Raw genomic sequence first — 19218 nt, 5'->3', positions numbered from 1 at the left:
TGTCTGTCTGGGTTTTATCCATGTTGTCTTGGCAGAATTATTTCCCATTTAGAAAAGGGGATGCTGAAGCTTTTGGCTGAAAATGAACGGATTGCATCTTTTTCTCCCACCTTGCACGAGAGGCTCAGGCAGGCTTATGAAAGCAGCACAGCCAAGGTAAAAATTGGCAAACCTCAACTGACATTGCTTTAAACCTTTGTGTTGTTGCTCTTTTATTTGCGATGGCTTTGATGTTAAATCTCATTCCTTCTACTTTGAGTATCTTGTCATGTTGTCTTTGGCAAGTGTTTAAAAGCTACTTTTTTCTTGTCAGCGGGTGAGTGAATTGCTAGGTCCGGTGATTGTTAGCTGCAAATCGCCACTGGCTAGCCTTGCTTTGTGCTCCAGGCCCTGACCTCAACCAGTGACTTGGACAGGGTCGAGTTTTGCTTTTGAGATTCTCATCTAATAAACATGGATCCCAGAAAAATGATTGGTTAGATGCAAAATCAGAATGTAGTTTGGAAGAAGTGGATTTATTTAATAGCTACAGGCTCCTTTTAGGCAAATGAAGCTTCAGAGGAGACAATGCAGCTTGTGAAAACTGGTTTCCTGATCTAGTCATCTGGGTTAGGGAAATAAAGCTGGATGGTAGGAATGCCTTCCTTAATGTATTTTGTGTCTTGTTTCATCTGTCTTTTAAAAATGGAAATTACTCTTGGCAAAGAAAGTACAGTGTACTTTCTGAGACTAGGGCATGTCAGTAGCCGAGCTTTTTAGTTAAAGCTGTAAATAAAGGTCTCTTGTTACTTGAAGACACAGGCTTTTCGAATAGGAGAAAGAAGAATAATGCAGGAATTGCCAGCCACTACCCTGCATACTCTGGAGCCCTATATTGAAGGTACACTTTGGCTGTTTGCAGATCATTCTTTCCACACTGTATCAATACTGGTTGCAATCTGTTCTGCAGAGATTTTGTAGGGAGATGAGATGCTTCCACTCATAACGTTGAGTGATTCTGCCCCTGTAGTGTAATGTAGGTTGTAAAACTGTTGGTGTTTACTAGCAGTTAGCAATTGGGAAATAGCTAGTGTCTGAACAACTCAACTAGTGATACTTGGCTTCCTCATCACGTCTTTTCCCTGCTTTTTCTAGGTTGGATTGTTGGATAATTAGAGACTTATATTAGTCTAATGGCTGCCTTTATATTTTTAACAGGTGTCTCTCCTGCTGCCATGCTCTGTACAGTCTGTTTCTTTCCAGCCAGAAACTGATAATCGTTCTAACTTTCCCAGTGACAGAGCATTTCACATATTTAAGAAACAAAGGTAGGTTTCTTCTGCTGTTACTGTATGGCTCACAGAATATAGTCCTTTCATGATTGTGAACAAAGGATATTAAGAATGTTTCATGTATGCTACATGCTGTAGAAAGATCTTGATATTTTCACTCTAATTGAAAAAAAAAAAAAAAAGGTCTTTGTCCATATTGACTGCAGGAGCTAAATGCTTAATGTCTTTAGAGAAGAACAGCCTAATTCTTCAGGAGTTATTGAGACTTCTGGTAAATGCCAGTACAGTGTGTCACCCTACTGGATTGCTTCTGCATATAAATCTGGTATGCTTTTATTCTTCCTGCCACCTCCCTCCATGCTTGCAGCAACAGGGTGAGGGGAGAATGGCAAGTTGTCTTGGTCCTTTTTTCTCTCCTCATAGGTATTATTTCATGTGGCTTATTCTTTCCTGCCTCTCAGTCTTCAGTATGTCTGGTAATGGGTGTTTTGGTCATTCCGTCAGAGCTTGGGCATAACAAGCTTAAGCACTTGCTGTCAAAGACATGGAAAATGGAAACTCGCTGAAGTACCGCTAACATTAATGAGTTTTGCAAAGGTATCTGGATGCTTAGAGGCTCGAGTTATTTAATCTGAGGTAGATTCTTTCTGGGGAACTTAGGAGCAATTGAATGTTCAGTTGTTCAAATTTTGTAGAGTGGGAATTCATACCCTTAAATACCTTGATTCACAGGGATATATTTTATGAACTGCTGCGTGAATGGGAGGATAACCATGAAAAAACTGGCTGGGACTTTGAAAGAGTTCTGGGCAACAAGATCAGGTAGGAGTCTTATGCAACTTCAGCTAGATCTTTAATGTAGCTGAATTGGTGGTGCAGCATACTAGCCTTGGCATCCTAAGTTCCATGTTCTCCCTAATGGTCTTCTGCACTAATCTGTAGGGAGCTGTGCTTCTTGGAAGATACTGTCCATGTAAACTTGCTTCTATATTTAAAAGTATCAACTGTTACCTTAAAGAAACAAGCCATAAGTGGCAAGGGCCTAATTTGATCAGCCTTGGTGTAGCTCTTTCCCTGTTTGTAATCACAGAAAGAGCCACTCACACAACCAGCATGTTGTGGTCTGAACGTTGTCATTGTATGCACTTGTGTGTGCATTTCATGTTTCCAATGCCCCACTCCTCTTAAGCGTGGAGAATTGTGTTATATGTTCAGAAGCTCTTAGCTCTTCTGATTATTTCAGGGGGTTCTAGTGTATTGGCTCTGAAAACAAGACAACTGTGGCTCTTTCTATGGAAAGCAAACTTTTATTCATTTATTGCTTTATCAAAATAGAGTATGTATAAAGAAACTATTATGGTTTTGAAAGCAGTTGCCTTGTGGGTTTCTGTGTTAGTCTTAATCACCAGCCTACTCAAGTTACATGTATGAAGGTGACTTTTCACCACAGGAGCAAAACAAGGCTGAGATTTAAACTGAGAGGTTTTCCTTCTCTTTGGGCATCAGAAGTACTGGTATTGCTGTTTTCTTACTTGCATATATGTGAACTCTCAACTCACTGCTCTGCACAGGGGAGAGTGGGAGCTGAAAGAGTTAATTTTCTTCCTAAATAACAGCATTATTGCAGGAAAGGAAGAGAGTCTTTTTATCTCTAGAGCTGTGTTTGCTCTGCAGATGCTCAGGGAGAATTTTTGTTTCCATGGTCAGCAGATGGGGCTCAGTGCTTGGGAAACCTGGTTATAAAGAAGTTGCTTTTTGCAGTGGCCTTTGGAGATCACTTTCTAAAAAGCAGTTATTTTATGCTTTTGGTGTAGTTTGAGGTTAGAACATTTTTTTTATACCACAGAGATCCAATCAGCATTTTGTGATGTTTTCCTTCACAGGGCCATGATGGCTCACCTGTCTGCAACCTGCAACCACAGCCATTTTGCCAGGCTCTTTCAGAAGCAGCTTATTCAGGTAAATGACTTGGTTTTTTTAATGAAGATACACATCAAAGCTGATTTGATCCTTCCTTAGCCTGAGAAAACAAACTGTGTCTTGTAAGTTTCTTTGAGATTTTCCTATGGAAACTTTTTTGGGAGAGCCAGTTTTTCAGGATGGGAATTTCCTTCCTTTTCCAGAAATATAAATCAGTGATAAATTACCGATGAACTCTGTGTAAATCAGGAATAAGGCACACTGAGCCCATCCTGAGCTGTAAGAATTCATTCTTCATGGTTATTTACTTTGACCTTCTAATTTTAGAACAGTTATAATTTTTAGAAATTTTAAGGATGTATTTTGACATACATCAAATGCAGAGGTTCCCAGTTATGTTCATTAGCAACATGAGTGTACTACCTGCAAAGAGTCTCTGATTCTTCTGTGTAACACTGCAACAGCCTCTTTTTGATATAGTATTGCTGTTGTAGTTTACAGGGGGTTTTTGGCCAGTTTCAAGCATCATCTGACTTCACTGTAACTGAAGGAATGAAGAAAGAAAAGATGTTTCTGATTGGAGTGTAGATATTCACTGTATTCTCTATAAATGGTTTGCTTATTGGTGGGTTCCTTTTGGATAGCAAAACAGACACAACCCCCCACCTTGAGCATTAGCTCACACATTTTGCCAGGAAGTTGTGAGCTGTTCGAATGTTGAAAATTCCTCTAGCGTCCAGTCTGAATTTGCATCAATATCCTGTCTGATGTGTGTGTTCAGGGAGATTGTGGGAAAGAGGTGAGATGGACTTTGTTGCATCAACAGGATTTAATTAGTCCTAGGTACTGTATTTCTTCTTTATATCTTCTTAATGAAGACTGCAGGGTTTCACAAGGGTAACCAAAGACTTAAACTAATAACTAGGAGTCTTCAATGAATCTGATGTGTCTGACTAGAAAGAGACTTGCGGAATCTTGTGTGTATTATGGTACTCATGCAGAAAAGAACCTAGACTGAGGATTTGTGTCAAGGCCTGATAATTTAAAGGTTGGGAAGTGTAACAAGATGTTCTTTTGGGAGAGGAGGATGCTCAGTTTGGAATAAATGGACCTAGTAATCGTTCGCTTGATATACGTAGTTAAACGTTGCTTTTTAGTATGATCTCTCTCATTAAAACTATCCTGACTTAGGTGTAGGAGTATGCAGTCATCTTCTCCCTTTACTCAGCATTGGTTAGGTTACATCTGGAGTATTGTGTCCAGTTTTGGGCTTGCCAGTACAGGAAAGATGCAGACTTACTAGAGCAAGTCCAGCACAGGGCCACATAAATGATTAAGGGACTGAAGCATTTTTTGTATGAGGAGAAGCTGAGAGAGCTGGGACTGTTCAGCCTGGAGAAGAGAAGGCTCCAGGTTATCTTAGCACTGTGTACAAATACCTGTTGGGAGGGAATGAAGAAGAGGGAGCCAGATTCTTCTCAGTAGTGTTCACTGACAAGACATGAGGCAATGGACACAAATTGAGAAAAAGGAAATTCCATCTGAACACAAGACGACACTTCTTTACTGTGAGGGTGGTCAAACACTGAAACAGGTTACCCAGAGGGGTTATGATGTCCCAGTCTGTGAAGACATTCAAAACCCAATTGGACACGGTCCTGGACAACCTGCTGTAGCTAACCCTGATTGAGCAAGAGGGTTGGATTAGATGATCCAAGAGGTCCCTTCCAACCTAATCAGTTCTGCAGTTCTGTGATTCTTTGAGTCTTGAGTAGTATCTGTGTGTTTGAGGGAGGAGAGCGTTCATTTTTTAGCTTCATTTAACTCTGTGGAAACTCCAGAAAAATCTGGTCTGGGAATGCATAGTGCAGTATCACGGTCCTTGGAGACCAGGCTAAAGATCCTACTGAGTGGTTCATGAAAACCATGTGAGTGATAGATGTTCTCTCCACACATCCAGATGTAGCCTGCTAGATGTGCCTGAATTAGATGTATAGGATCAGAATTCGATCTCTCAAGATCTCTAGGCTGTTTACAGCCAAGGTGGGTAGCATGTTTTGCCATGAGGAAAAGAGATCTTCTGTACGTGGGCCACCTGAAAGGGCCGTGCTTGGATTACTCCTAAAACAAAGTCTTGTGAGGAAGGGAGAATATGTGGGGTGAGAGATGAAGTGAAATAATGCTTTATTACAGATTTTCCACCTCTCTTTCTGTCTCCTGAAGATGTGTAAAGGTCCTATTGGTGGTGGCGCAAGCTGGGGAGACACTCCAGACCAGGATGTCCTTAATATGCTGGGTTCTGATAATCTGAGCCGTCTGAAGAGGCTGCAGGAAAGATTTGTTGTTCCTCAGAGCATTAGAGGACCTTGTCCACCGCCTTCGTTCCCAGGGTGCCAGCAGTTCTTCAGGGACTTCATCCTCAGTGCAGGAAGGTTAGCTGCCTGTGGTTGCTGTTTCCTTGGTGAAATGTGTGGCCAAGTGGGGAACACCAGCATGTTGCTTTTGAAGCGGGGAGTCGTCCGGAGAGCTTGGGGCATGGTGTAACCTAGGCAGAGCATATCAGAAATGTTTTTAAGCTGCATAATACCACACTTAGTGTTCTTGGCCAGCACGCATGGTGAACATGTTAATAAGCAGGTTCTGTCTGGAGCATAGAATGTGTTTGTGTGTGTGTGTGCTACATTAGGTTAGATTATATGGTAATAATTTTCCTTCTATAAAACCATAATATCTTGTCGTAGACCATCACCATTTCCCAGTGTCAAGGCGTGCAGTGCTGCCTAGCAAGGGCACTGGACTGGCCAGTTGTTTATTGTGGGGTAGTGCATGAAGCTAAGGAGTTACAGGATGAAGCCAGGTTCATGGTTTTGTTTGATGAGTTTTTCACAATCCACAGCATGGAGAAGCTGTGATCTATGGGAGATTTGAATCTTAAGTTCAGTTATTTTACAGCTTTCTGCTTCGACAGATCCATATTATTATCCTTATGCTGGGATTTGCTAAATACCATCTGTTCGAAAAAGTACAAAATAAAAGTGGAAAAGAAGGGGGTCAGCCACTACTAGTCTTGTCCCTTGCTTTCTTGTCTGTCAGTCTGTTACATTGGATGTCTGCTGATGCTTGATACAACTCATGAGACAAGCTTGAAATTTTGCAGTGTGTTAGTTGAGGTTTTACTGCTGTTTTCAGCCCAGTCTGACTCATCATCATCTTTTGCTGAAGTTACCAGTTCAATCAGCACCTGATGGATAGTCTGTGCCTGAAGATACTCGAACTGAATGGCCTTACTCTGGTGGAGCATGAGCACAGTGATGGGGAAGCAGATATGGATGAACAGGTAAGCTTGTTTTTTGCAAACACATCTGGCAGGAATTTCCGTGAGCTGTTCCAGTACCCAAAGAATTACTGGCTTGATTGTGAGTTGCCTGGAGCTTCCACTGCTGTATTTGCAGGACAAGAGCTTCTTCATTTGGTTTTGTCATAACTCTGCAACTTGGTTATGGATGTCTGAGCCCCTTGCCATTTACTTGCATGCTTCAGGGTGCTTCATAGAACTGTGTCATAAGAGATGATGCAAAACAGTTTGAAAAGTGAGAGCCTCTTCTTAGGTTGTTAGTACCCTGTGTTAGATCAATGAAATAACTGAGTCCAGTTGTTGCACTCAGTTGCAATAGCTCCTTGTTACTTTTCCATGTAGAAAGATTTTAGCTAGAATGAATTTGTAGTCATGCCTGTTCATGCCTGTTCAGATGTTTCTTCACTCATCTATACCTATCAGAGGTGTCACAGCTTATAGTGTAATAGCAAAGTAGCAGCCAAAGGTTCATGAAGACTTGCAGAGCAGTAATATATATATATATTTATATATATATATATCAGCTCTCTGCCCTCTCATTGACTCCAAAGTTGTTAAGATGTGGTTGAGCAGCTGCTTGTTTTAGAAAGCTCTTGAATGAATTTCTTCTCGCTATAAGTGAAACAGTGGAGGCAGAAGCAATTTAAAATGCATGATAAATATGTATTTTGGAAACTTACCTTTATTAAAAACAGTGATGAAGCTATGTGGCCCTTTTACATGAAGGGAGTGGAAGTTTAGTGTAGGTAGTTGCTTTGCCAGTTTAGGGTAGCATTGCCCCAGCTTGCTTTTTTTCATTTCAGGATGAAAAGAAGCGTTTCACTGTGGTCCTGTTAAGCCTACGACTCCTTGCCAAGTTCCTGGGTTTTCTCGTTTTCTTGCCATATCGCACTGTGGAGCAACCAACTAGAGACTTGCAAGACTCTGCAGTAGCGTTAAGAAACCAAGTAAGAAACCAAACTCTTCTAAGAAATCTAACATGGCCTTTTGCTTGACAGGCAGGTTTTCTAATCCGAGGAGGGGATCATGAATAGTTATGCCCTTTCAAAGTGAGCCAGTGGTTCCTGGGATGATGTTATACTGTTCTGTGCCCCTACTGCATATTCTGGGCTTGGGAACAAAGGAAAGAAGAGTGTGTGTAAGATAGAAAAGAGGGAGCAATGCACTGATGGTGAGGTACTCAGTCTTCTGTTATTTCTGCTAATCTGGGGCTCTCATACCAGAATTCTGACCTAGCTAAGACAACTTGTATTTATAGTGTAAAATCCAGCTACCAGGAATGTTTTTGTTAGTTTCGCACCCATCTCCTAGCAGTGTGTCATATTGAATGCAAGGAGACAGGGGTTAGACCTTGACTCCACTTGTACATAGTCAGGCTTATAGCCTTACTTTTGAAAGTCCCAGTGCGGCCTCTGGTTGCTGTCATAGTGTGGTTTTTGCCTCTACTCGTGTGCAAAGAAATGTTTTCATTAGCCAGAAAGTCAACTCTTATTTGTACAGAAGATGAAATCCTAGAAAGAAAAGTCAAGATACAGAAAGTTTTTCTTTAAGTATCAAAAGGCACCTTCAAGCTGCTGCTTTAACTTGTGTTGTCCATTCAGACCCTGCCTGTACTGGATGTATTGAAGCTTCTGAGACAATCTATTTGGGATCGACGTTCTGTCCTCACTATTCCTTGGATTGTGGAATACCTTTCCCTTGTGGATCATATTGCTCCTTTCCTTGATTACTACAGGAAAGTATTTTGTCTCTTGCTGCAGGTATACAGGTAAGAGCCTGGGAAGGGATATTTGTTAAGAACTTTTCTGTGAAGGTTTGCATGCTTAGTTGGGGTGCCTGGTGTTTGAGAATGCATGCTGGCCCTAGTTTGAGATTCTTATAAAAGTACATAATTTTTTTTTTGTGCAAATCATGAGCACTTCTTATCTTACATGAAGCTGCCAAGGGAGCACATCCTAAACTTGGAAATTAATACTTGATTTAAATATGTGGTTTTTCATTAAGTAAACAAAATTCTTTAAATCCCCACTCACTCGTTCTCCATCTGCAGCTGTGAATGTTAAACCTTGAATTTGAACCTTAAACCCACAAAGTCTCCCATGCCTAAATAATGCTCTAGTTTTCTTTCCTAGATACATGAGGAAAAATTGAAGCACATTCTAGAGAGTTACTTAACACTGGCTTTTCCAGTGTAAACTTAGAACAGCATGTTATTCAGATCCATACATTCAAAAAAGTAGAGCTTGCTCTCCACTCTTTAGGCAGACAGTAAAGAAATGTGTACATGGTGACAAATAGTATAATTAGAAAGTGAGTGCTTTGGGATTTTTTTTCCTTAATGAAAATTGAGCTACTGAAATCTAACACTCTCTCTTGGTGCTTTTGCTGCATGGCAGGTTAATGGTCCTTTCTGAAGATAAAGAGATGAGTTTTCTGAACAAGCTGCTGATCCTTGCAGTTCTGGGTTGGCTTTTTCAGGTAGAGTTTCCTGTGTGTACACAGCTGTTCCCTGAAGAAAAAGCAGGGCACAGAATTAAATAGAAAATAGTATTGAAATGAGTTAAAACACTGCAAAACAGTAGTTTGTTGTTTTGTTGGGGTTTTTTACACTAGTGTGGGGTTTAAAGAATCCTCTGTGTTCTAATGGAGGATTATTTTCCTGTAGTGGAACTGTGTGAAGCAACATTTTTTTTTCCAATAGGAATTCTAATTGCTGCTGAAACACATTCTGTACTTATAAATCTGCATCCTTGTAAGCAAATTGACAGCTGATTCCTGTTAGAACTGGAAGCTTTTGTCACAAAGACGGAGTGCTAGCTGGCAGCCTTGAATTACTGGGGAATTTTTTGTCTGATAAAGGGATGGTGTGTGATGAACTTTTAAAATTCTTTTGTGTCTCCAGTTGGAAGCAAGGTAACTGCTTAGCAGGAACCTGTTGGAAAGGTGAAAGATGCTGTATGGGGAGGGTAAGGAAGGTGGCTTATGTTATTGTAATCAAACTAAATCTTTAATTTTATGGAAGGGTTCTCCTTAGGGCAGAGAGGATCCTTAGTGCTAGGTTTTTTTGTGGGTGACAGGTTGGTGAGATTTTATTGTCCTCTTTATCAGAAACGGTGTAAGTTACTGACTGCGGTTTGGGTTGTCACTGCTGGAGTTTCTGTTTCAGGTTCCGTCAGTCCCTGAAGAGTTGTTTTTTACCACTGATGTCAGGCAAGAGGGGTTGATGGTGGATACTGTGACAACTGCTCAGGCTTTGGTGAGTTAGTGCAGTAGCATGTCCTCTGAATCTGTGGATGAGGGTGGACGTACCACGGCCTCAGGAGTTTAAGCTTTTATCAGGAACTTGGCTTCAGTGCAGCTGCATTGAGCATATGTAGGCCAATGGATGTGATGCCCCAGTTTATCCAAGTGCCTCAATTGCATTGCATCCTGGATTGTAAACTATCTGTGTTACAGCTCTGGGGCTTTTGTCAGGCAGGGGAGCCATCTGACCTGCTGCAATGGCTTGCAGAATAGGTGCCAAGTTTTGCTGGAGGATCAGATGCTGTTTTCTTTCTCACTGATTATTGCAGTACAAGGTGAGCTGATAGAACTGTAGCTCTTCCCAGACATAAGTAATAGTAATGGTGAACTCAACAGAAATAGTAAGATGGGACTACAAGAGCAAGAATGCTGTCTTTGGAGTCACCTGTTTTCCAGTTGCATGATAAAGGGTAACAACTGAAAATAGCATGAGGAAGCAGAAAAGGAGGTGAGTTTATGGCATGTTTCAGATAGCTCCTAGACATGCAAGACAATACATAGTATTCCTTGGAAAATGAGCAGTATGTTTGCTAAGATACATGTGTATCTTGTTGTAATTAGAAAGTTCTGTTTTGTACTATCTCTTCAGTGGCAGAGGTAAGATGCAGAGATCAACTGACTTTTTTTTCCAAGTGAGTGTGGTACACACTGCCCACGTGGATGGGATCTGAAGTTGCTTTTCCTCCCATGCCTCTGGCTGCGCTGTGTAATACTGGGGTGACATTACTCCAGAGTGCGGTGTTCCACTGAGTCTGGGTGAAGACACCTGTGGAGGTGTAATGCATAGCAGATGTGCCTCATTTAGTCTCCTCCATGGATAGCTTTCTCTTTTACGAGTAGCAGCTGTGGCAACAGTCCTGGTTCCCTTCTGTAACCATCAGCTTTCAGCTGGGCTTTGACAGTGATCAGAAGCAAAGGTTGAGCTACACTAACTAAACGTAGAGCAGCTCATTGTGTGTTACAGGGCTGGACTGAACACTTGGGCTGCAAAGTTCATAATTTTACTGTGGATTTGGAATCCAGTTATTTTATTGTTTTCATGGAAAGGCAGTTCTGAAACCTGCCTGTGACCAGACGTATGGGATTTCTGACTTGCTGAAGACTGTTTCTTTCCTGCTGTGTTCTTTCAGCATTTCCTTCCTTTTCTTACCAGGACTCTGTACCCTTGGTGGATCAGCAGTTACTTTATACCTGCTGTCCCTATCTTGGTGAGTGTTTTATTTATATTTGCTATATAAATAAAATATATTAGTATATATTTATTTTAATTTATATTTCTTGTTTTTATTTATATTTGTACTTTGGTACTGTGAGGCCTCGGATCATCTTTCTTATCTCTCCTCACAACTTCAGGTCTCAGTTGTGTATGAGTCAACCTTGATAAAAAGCTGTATTGCAGAAGCTCATGCAGCTGTGAATAGTATCTGGTGAAGCTGGGGGAGGGAGGCTACACAGTCAGGATAGTTGATCTACAGGGCTTGAATACAGAGGGACAGGGGACTTCATCCTTCACAAACTGGAAGGAAGCATTATGAGGAGTAAGTGTACAACTTTTCCATCCTAGGTACAGGGAGAGGTGTTTGTACTGTGAGGAATGCCTTGATCCTTGAGCATATTTCTGCTGCCAGGCAGAGGGGAAGAATCCTTTTGTGTCCTGGTGCTTTATCCGGTTGTTGAGATATCTTTTTCCTGGGATCTGACTGCCATTGGTGAAATCCCTCTTTGTAGACAAGCGAGTTCCAGATGGTGGGATGGTGCTCTGCTTCTTGGGACTTAGCTGCTAGGAAAACTGTATATTAAACCTGCATCACGAAAGCTTCTAGGGGTTGAACATGTCTTCACGCTTTTCCCCTGGTATTTTCTCCTGACCCTGTTGGAATTTTGTGTAGCTCTGCTTGCCTTGTTGTGCTTGTAGACTTTACAGTCCCTGCTTGCCATGCTGAAAAGGGATGCATAGAAATGACTGCTTCCTGATCCTTCTGAACAAGTCCTGTGTGCCAGGGAGCTTTTTGGAAGCCTCCTCTTTTATCTTTGGAGCCTTGTCTGCCTTGCTATGCCCTGCCAGTTAAATGCATGGGATGCCCCTCTGCTTTTCTGAAACTTCAGCTTTCACAGAAGCTGAGAGAATCTGCTCTGGAAACAGGACTGACAATGTGAAAGTGTCTCTCTTGAGTTTTGGTTTGTTCCCTTGCTTATGGGGACGATGACTGCTTTTGCATGTTTTTCTGTACAGGTGAGCTGCGGAAACTACTTGCCTCTTTTGTGGCTGGTAGTGGAGCAAAAAATGGTGGCTTTATAAGGAAAATCACTCCCACAGCTGCAGAGTCCTTGGCACCCAAGGCTTCTGTCACACAGCGGAAACTGCAGGTAATGAAATCAGGGAGTCACAAGGGGAAGCAGGGCAGAAGAAATTGCTTGTGTGAGGGTAGGGTACGTGGTGGTATCCTAGTGCTAGGGAAAGAAAAGAATGGGCCTAGGCAGCAGGGAACATTGTTTTTAACAGTCGGGTATCCTTACTCCTCATCCTTCTGTTATAGTCATGTGGCTGGGATACCACGTGGGTGTTGAAATCCAGGTAACTTCAGTAAACATTCTTGCAATTGGAACAACTAGCCTATTTCTCTGTCTGCCTCTTCTTTAACATAAAATGTTGGTATGTTTCTCATACTCTGTTTTGGTTAGATTGTAGCCACACTTTCTGCGGAAAGAACGAACTGTGTAGGAGTCTACAGGATTACCAGCCTGTAATTAAAAGCGAGGATCCTTTCTTTCCAAAAACAAACCCTATGTGGTGACTCAGCACTAGTAGGTGCTGTCAGAACTCTCCCATTCTTTCGTTTACTGGGCATTTGCTTTTGTAGCATAAACCCTGATAATGAGCTTTGGGTTAAATTGTTAGAAGGAAATAGGGAGCAAATATTTTACAGGGGTGCTGAATGCTACAGTAGCAGAAAGTTCTAGTGTAGGCAAATTGCGTGCCTTTTAGCACAATTACAGATGGTAGTTCTGTCCATTCCTGTGTTGAGGCAAGGAGGATCTGGGTGGAGTGCTCTAATCAATTGTAACACTTTTCTTTTGAACAGGTAGAGTTGGAACAGGCCTTCTTCCACAACCAGCCTCCCTCCCTGCGGAGAACAGTTGAATTTGTGGCAGAGAGGGTGGGATCCAACTGTGTTAAGCACATCAAGTAAGTGCTGGTGATCTGTTCTGTGACTTAAGAAGTAACTTTACACTAATGAGGCAAAGAGTTGATCCTTGAAAATTGTGTGTATGGGGGAAAGAAAGCTTCTCTCAGAGCATGCTGTATAGCAGAACACCAAGGCTATATAAGGCTATGACAGTGGGGTCCAGCAACATCTGACTGCCATCATAGAGGGGAATTTGTGAAGGGATGCAGAGAGGAGGGTTATATGACTGTGGGACACTTGGAATGTGCACATAATGCAGCATTTTGAGACTTTGTATCCCTTTCAGAACATTCTTGCTAATGATAGGAAAATCTCAGGTCAGAAGGACCTCTGGACGTCATCTGATCCAAACTCCTGCTCAAAGCAGGGCCAGTTTTCAAGTTAGATCAGGTTGCTTGGCAGCTTTTCCAGTTGAGTTGTGAAAGTCTCTAAGGATGGGGATTCAGCAGCCTCTTAGTACCATGTTCCAATGCCTAACTTTCCCAGGCTTTGTGAAAAATGTTTCCTTATATCCTATCAGAATTTCCCTTGTTCCAGCCTGTGCGTGTTGCCTGTCAACCTTTAGCTGCACACTTCCTGGAATAGTCTTGTTCTGTCTTCTCTATAGCCCGCCCTTCTCCTTTCACCTTCTCTTCTCCAGGTGAAGTGAAACCGGCTCCCCCAGTCTCGTTGTAGGTTGTGTGCTCCAGCATCCCAGCTATCTTAATGATTTTTTTCTTTTCTCCTGCAGTCACTCAAATTGTCAATGGCTTGTACTGGGGTCCCAAAGCTGGACACAGTACTCCAGATGCAGCCTCACAGTGGCGAGGGAGGCAGTAACTTCCCTTGACTTGCTGGCTGCACTGTTGCTAATGTCAGCCCAGTATAAAGTTGGCTTTCTTTGGACGCTGCTAATTCATTTAGCTTGTCTGCTGGGAACCCCAGATCCTTTTCTGCAGAGCTGCTCCCTAGCCAGTAGACCCCAGCCTATACAAGTGCACAGTCACCACCCCACTGTCAGCCTGTTTCTCCACCTTGTCACAGTCCTTCCTGAATGGCAGCCCTCCCTCCAGCATGTCACTCATGAGCTTGCTGAGAGTTTGCACTGTCCCATTGTCCCACTTGTTGAAGACATTAAACGGTATCAGCCCACAAGGAATGCTGGTTGTGGTGGGCTGCTGTTGACATCTTTGAACTTCTGACCACTATCTATTGAGAGTATAAGGGTATTGCTACCAGAAAAGATGCCTGTAACCATATGTGTTTCTATGAAAACCTAAAGGCTTTTGACTCTTGAGTCTTAGTATTATTTTGATATCTTCATTGCTGCTTTCTTCCTTACAAGAAGAACAAGGAGATGGTACAGTACTAAATGCAGTGTGGTTAGTTCTTTTTTAGCAGAGTGGTTTATCGCATTTGAGATGGATATCCTCCTAAATTGGGGAGAACAGCTGGTTATAGTTAGTGTACACTGTTTCTTGTATTGAGTTTAGTCTGTCTGATTGTTCTTGGTTTTTTTACAGGGCAACACTGGTAGCAGAGTTGGTTCAAAGGGCTGAAGTCATGTTGCAGGATAAAGTGAAGGAGGAGGATGCTAATCATGACAAGCTGCTTGAAGAGGTGTGCGCTCATCTGTATGAGGAAGGGGCCCAGGCACTCATCAAAGGCAGAGAGTAAGGAGGAAAAGTTATTTAAACTTGTGCCTTCCCTTCTCTTCTTATTGCGGAATCTATAAGCCTAATTTGGCTTGGCCTGTCGTGCTCAAGTTCTGGTAATTATAAACCCTGACCTCTGCTCTTCTTAGGGTGACTGTCTGCTGCGCCTCCAGCCAGTTAATGCTGTATTTGTAGGAAGGAATAAAGGTGCTGTGTGTCCCTCCGCATCCAGCTCCAAACGGACATCCGTTGCAGCTATTGTATTTCCCCTCTTTGGAAAACTGAGTATTGCAGCTTGGTGGCTTGTAATTGCTCTTTCCTTGTCTGGTTCTTTTGGTCTGACTTAATTCACTGCAGTCTTCCAGCTGGTTTTGACTGTAAGAGAGTGCTTGAAAGTTGCTACAGTAATGAACCTCTGAGAGTTGTCCGAGAGCTTTGACTAATCCTGTGGCACATTTTCTTTCTTTTCTTGCAGATTTTGCAAAAAGAAAGGTCCTGAGGCAGTAAGGGTGTTATTGCCAGAAGAGACATCTGCAGCAGTATGTATTTTCACTAAAACTTACTAAAGGCCTTGACTTTAAGTCTGGACCGTTACCATTTTTTCATTGCTGCTTCACTTATCCCTTAATAGCTTAGGACAATGAAATCTATTGATGCCCTCATGTGAGGACTAATAGCTAAGGAGAGTCATCTCTGCCAGGCTGCTTGGATATTCTGGCTAAAGTGATACTCTAGCCAATAGCTAACTGTTGAGACTAGAATGGTATATAAATTGCATTAATCTTGCAAGGATAATGCTTTGGGTTTAGCATCAGCTTCCCCAAGAGTTGATGGGGTTTGTATGGGGTTGTTGAGGTTTGGGAAATCAAAATGTGTCAGTCCTATTGCTCAGAGCAGCAGTTCCCACAGAGGTGGTGGTGCTCTGTTTAAATGTTGCATGCCAAAATTAAGCTTTTTCCCTCTAGATTTCCTTCTGACTTCTCACTGACTATAGTGCTGTGGCTGGTAGTAAATCTCCTATCACTTGTTATCCTCCCTGTAAAGGTTTTGAGTAGTGCAGAAGACATCGCAGTGGAACTGGCTACTGAGAAAGCCTGTGGCTGGCTTTCTGCCAACATTGCAGGTGAGTCTCCTTACCCTGAACTGGGGCTTCTAACCTGTGTATTGTATTCTTTTTCTGAGATCAAGGGGTAGAATTTATACCAGTGTTATAAAGTACTTGGTCCTACTCATTTTTCTTTTAGTGGGAAGCACGCAGTTGCTCTGTCCCTCCTTGTTTAGGAATAAGAGGAATGATTTCTAGCTCCAGGAACCTTCTTCAGGGATTTTTCAGGCTTGGCCCATGTAAGTGATTTTTAGTTATGGAGGCTCATAGGATGGTGAGAATGAATGCTGTGGAAAGCTGCTTCTGAAAATGTCATCTAGGCTGAAGTTGTCTTAGCACTTCAAACGTATGATACAGACAGCTGCTCTCTCAAGCCACCTTATGGTCCACATGTACAGAGTGCTTCTGAAATCTTCTGTAAAACAAACACCTCTTGGACTGGATCTGTTTTCAGCAGGCTGAAGGCAACTGTAGTCCTTTTACTCTGTAATAGTGCTCTGGCAACTCTTCAGAATCTCTGAAAACCCATTGTTTCAGGAGGTTGTGCCAAGAATCTGGGGAGGAATATCCAGCACCATTTGCAGCAGCAGGAGTTTAGTGTTTTGAATGCTGGTCAAAACTTATTTTGGTAGAAAACATATGGCTTTCATGGGCACAGTGGTTGAACTGATATGATCACGCTTATTCAGCTTTCTACTTTGGCATTGCTTCCTGGCTTAGCTACTGTGTTCATTAAACCCACTGAAATATTTTGATGGAAAATGAGATGAGTTGCCAGTGGTACCTGATGGTAATGGGTGGCTGCCTTTTAGAGCTGTAGGTGAACACACTCTCTCCACCTGTGCCTCTGCCCATTAAACATAATGGGAGCTCAGAGTGAGAGGGGTTTGAAAGTGTAAACTGTCCTTTCCTCATTCACCACGGCCCTCAAAATGAGAGGCTAATAAGGGTAGTGTTTGGAAACAGTTGTCTGCCTTGCTGGAGAGAAAAGCAGACGTAGACAGGATTTGTTCCCTGTTCTTTGTAGCACTCATCAAAAGAGAAGTGAAGGCAACCTTCAACAGAATGCTGAAAGTCCCAGGACTTCCCTTGCCTGGCGAGGATGCTCTGGAGTTGAGAAGGGACTGCCCTCCAGGCTGTCAGCACTGTGCTCCGTTTCCATCCCAAATCATCAACGAGATTAAGGTACATAGTATTCACTTCCTGGCTTGCCCTAACTCCCTCTTTATTTTTCACGTAGGGTATGTTGGGGGTTTTTTGTTTTGTTTTGTTTTTTAAAAAGGGGATGTTCTGGTTCTAAGGAACTGGCTGTGAGGAGTGTTTAGGAAGCTCGATGGAAAGGTCTCATGGTTTTTTTTCATCCCCCTGCTTGCTGTCTGTGTGGAGATCAGAGTTCCCTGGTCAGGAGTACTATCTCAAATACAGGATTTCTGGTAGCATGGCAGTGGCCTTTTTGACACAGGTAGCATAGAAACCATAGTGTGGTGAGCGTTGTGTACAACTGTATGCTGAAGAGTCAGCATATCAAAATAGCTACTTTTTGTAGACCTACTCTTTTTATGGAGAGTCTCCCGGTCTCCATTTAGAGTAAGTATTTGCTGTTGGTCCTTTCAGTTCTGCAGAACTTGGTAGCCTGTCCCATCTTATACACCAAGAATTCTACATTGAATTAAGTGTCAGATGAATCTGTACAAATCTGTTGAAAGATTTTTGCCAGTCTGCATCTGCACCTTCATTCAGCTATAATTAGGGAGAATCAGAATATCTTAAAAAGAAGGTGATGGTATGGACTTAATTGCAGCCTTAGATCCAAGCAAGTTTCTGTTCAAGCTGGTTGAAATTACATTTTGGTCTTTTCTCCCAGGCTTTTAAAAGGTCACTGTTCTTTTAAAAATCATGCAATTACATAACCTGTGTGAGTAACCCATGAGGAAAAGAAGAATTCTAAAAAGGTCACTTTTTTAGCATTGTGTATTCTGCCTATTTTTTTGCTGCTTCTTGTCTGTTTGAGCAGTTATACTCGATCTCACTATCATTGCATTTCCAGCAATTGTATAAGAATGAGTACACATCCTTTAATGCTTTCTTGCTTGAACTAAAATAAAAAGAGGAGGGTAGGGTATATGAGGAAACTAGGGGCTTTTTGTGTAAACTGTTGCTTTTTGAAGATATTTTTGCATGGTTTCTTGAGATACAGCTTTAAAAAAAATTTTTTTTTCTTTTGATTTCCATCCTGGGTTTCTGATACTGGGTGGTAAATTACCAGTGATGGAAAGTGCTACCACATGTAAAATTGACTAAACCAGTTTTCATACCATAACCCTATTAGTGCTCTTCATACTCAGCTTTGTGTTGACACTGAAGCTACCTTGACAATATAAGAGGACTCTGGGTTTCTGTAGCACTTCTACCCTGAACTTGCTTGCTGTGCTGTCAGATTTATCTAGAGCTTTCAGAGCTAGTTAATCTTAAGGATGAACTGGTTGCCCTCACTGACTTTGACTTTGTAACATTAATGAGTACTATGGTAGAAAATCAGACCTAGGTAATGTTGTGAGAAATTCAGCTTTAGTCTGTCTTATGAAATGAGGAGGATACTAGCTTAATTTGTTTGGTTTTTTTTTTTTTTTTCCCAATGAGGACCTGAGGGCTATCTATGAACTGCTCTGTCATAGGTCCAAAGATATGTTTGTGGAAGTGCAGGATACTAATAGGTGAATTACTGCTGTCTTTTTCATCAAGGATGTGCTCTGTGTTGCTGTGGGCCCACGGGATGAGGGTGAAGTGATTGACTACGTCTGGCTGGAGTGCTTGCTAGGAAGATTGAGTCAGACACTTCGATGCAGAAAGGTAGAAGTAAAAAAAGCAACAAAAAAGCCCTTGGACCACTTTGAGCTGTCTTCATACCTGTAAACTTGTTAGCTTGCCTTGCCTCACAGTTGAGTTCAGTTGAATGTTTTTTGTCTGAGCTCAAATGTGACAAAGTTGCACTGGATTTTTTTATGCTGTGTAGATCTGCTTGTTACTTAAAATTAGCCTTTGTGGATCCCCTTTTCATGTATGATCTTTTCTCGTCTTTCAGTCTTTAATGGTCTCCTGATTACAGCTCTATGCTTCTTGCTGTAATTGCCTGCTCTTCTCTTATATTTTTATCCCTTGTGAAGCCCTGTTTTGTCCAGTCTGCAGTACAAAGATACCACTTTTTTTTGTGTTTTCCAGTTCATGTGTCCCACATCAGAACAGCAGCTGGCAAAGTGCACAGTTGAGTTGGCTTCTTTGCTGGGTAAGTCAGTCATGATAAGCTATTTAAGACTGAAATCTGTTATTACAGTTTTCTTAAATCCTTGGGGTCAGAGACTTCAGTATTTAGAGCTCATGGATGTTTGCTTCTCTTTGGTATCATTGAGTCTACAGATTTTTTTCTGTCAGTTTGGGTTGTTGC

The 19218-nt window shown here is 42.0% G+C and overlaps 1 protein-coding gene across 1 annotated transcript in view; it reads left to right on the top strand.

Annotated features, from left to right (window-relative positions):
• CDAN1 (codanin 1) overlaps positions 1-19218 on the top strand; it is a 33648-nt gene that overhangs the window by 9844 nt on the left and 4586 nt on the right. The window contains exons 7-25 of the mRNA XM_050897208.1: positions 36-156; positions 1198-1307; positions 2004-2093; positions 3155-3230; positions 5415-5623; positions 6414-6528; positions 7350-7493; positions 8148-8314; positions 8943-9024; positions 9713-9802; positions 11003-11057; positions 12083-12216; positions 12933-13036; positions 14540-14689; positions 15147-15210; positions 15716-15794; positions 16804-16961; positions 18519-18626; positions 18996-19059. Coding sequence (XP_050753165.1) covers positions 36-156; positions 1198-1307; positions 2004-2093; positions 3155-3230; positions 5415-5623; positions 6414-6528; positions 7350-7493; positions 8148-8314; positions 8943-9024; positions 9713-9802; positions 11003-11057; positions 12083-12216; positions 12933-13036; positions 14540-14689; positions 15147-15210; positions 15716-15794; positions 16804-16961; positions 18519-18626; positions 18996-19059 — 2120 coding nt within the window. The remainder of the gene's footprint in view (positions 1-35; positions 157-1197; positions 1308-2003; positions 2094-3154; positions 3231-5414; positions 5624-6413; positions 6529-7349; positions 7494-8147; positions 8315-8942; positions 9025-9712; positions 9803-11002; positions 11058-12082; positions 12217-12932; positions 13037-14539; positions 14690-15146; positions 15211-15715; positions 15795-16803; positions 16962-18518; positions 18627-18995; positions 19060-19218) is intronic.

This window comes from Gymnogyps californianus, chromosome 5 (genome assembly GCF_018139145.2).
Source record: "Gymnogyps californianus isolate 813 chromosome 5, ASM1813914v2, whole genome shotgun sequence".
Taxonomy (NCBI): domain Eukaryota; kingdom Metazoa; phylum Chordata; class Aves; order Accipitriformes; family Cathartidae; genus Gymnogyps; species Gymnogyps californianus.
The sequence above is the reverse complement of the archived record's forward strand: the minus strand, read 5'-3'. Positions and strand labels throughout refer to the sequence as shown.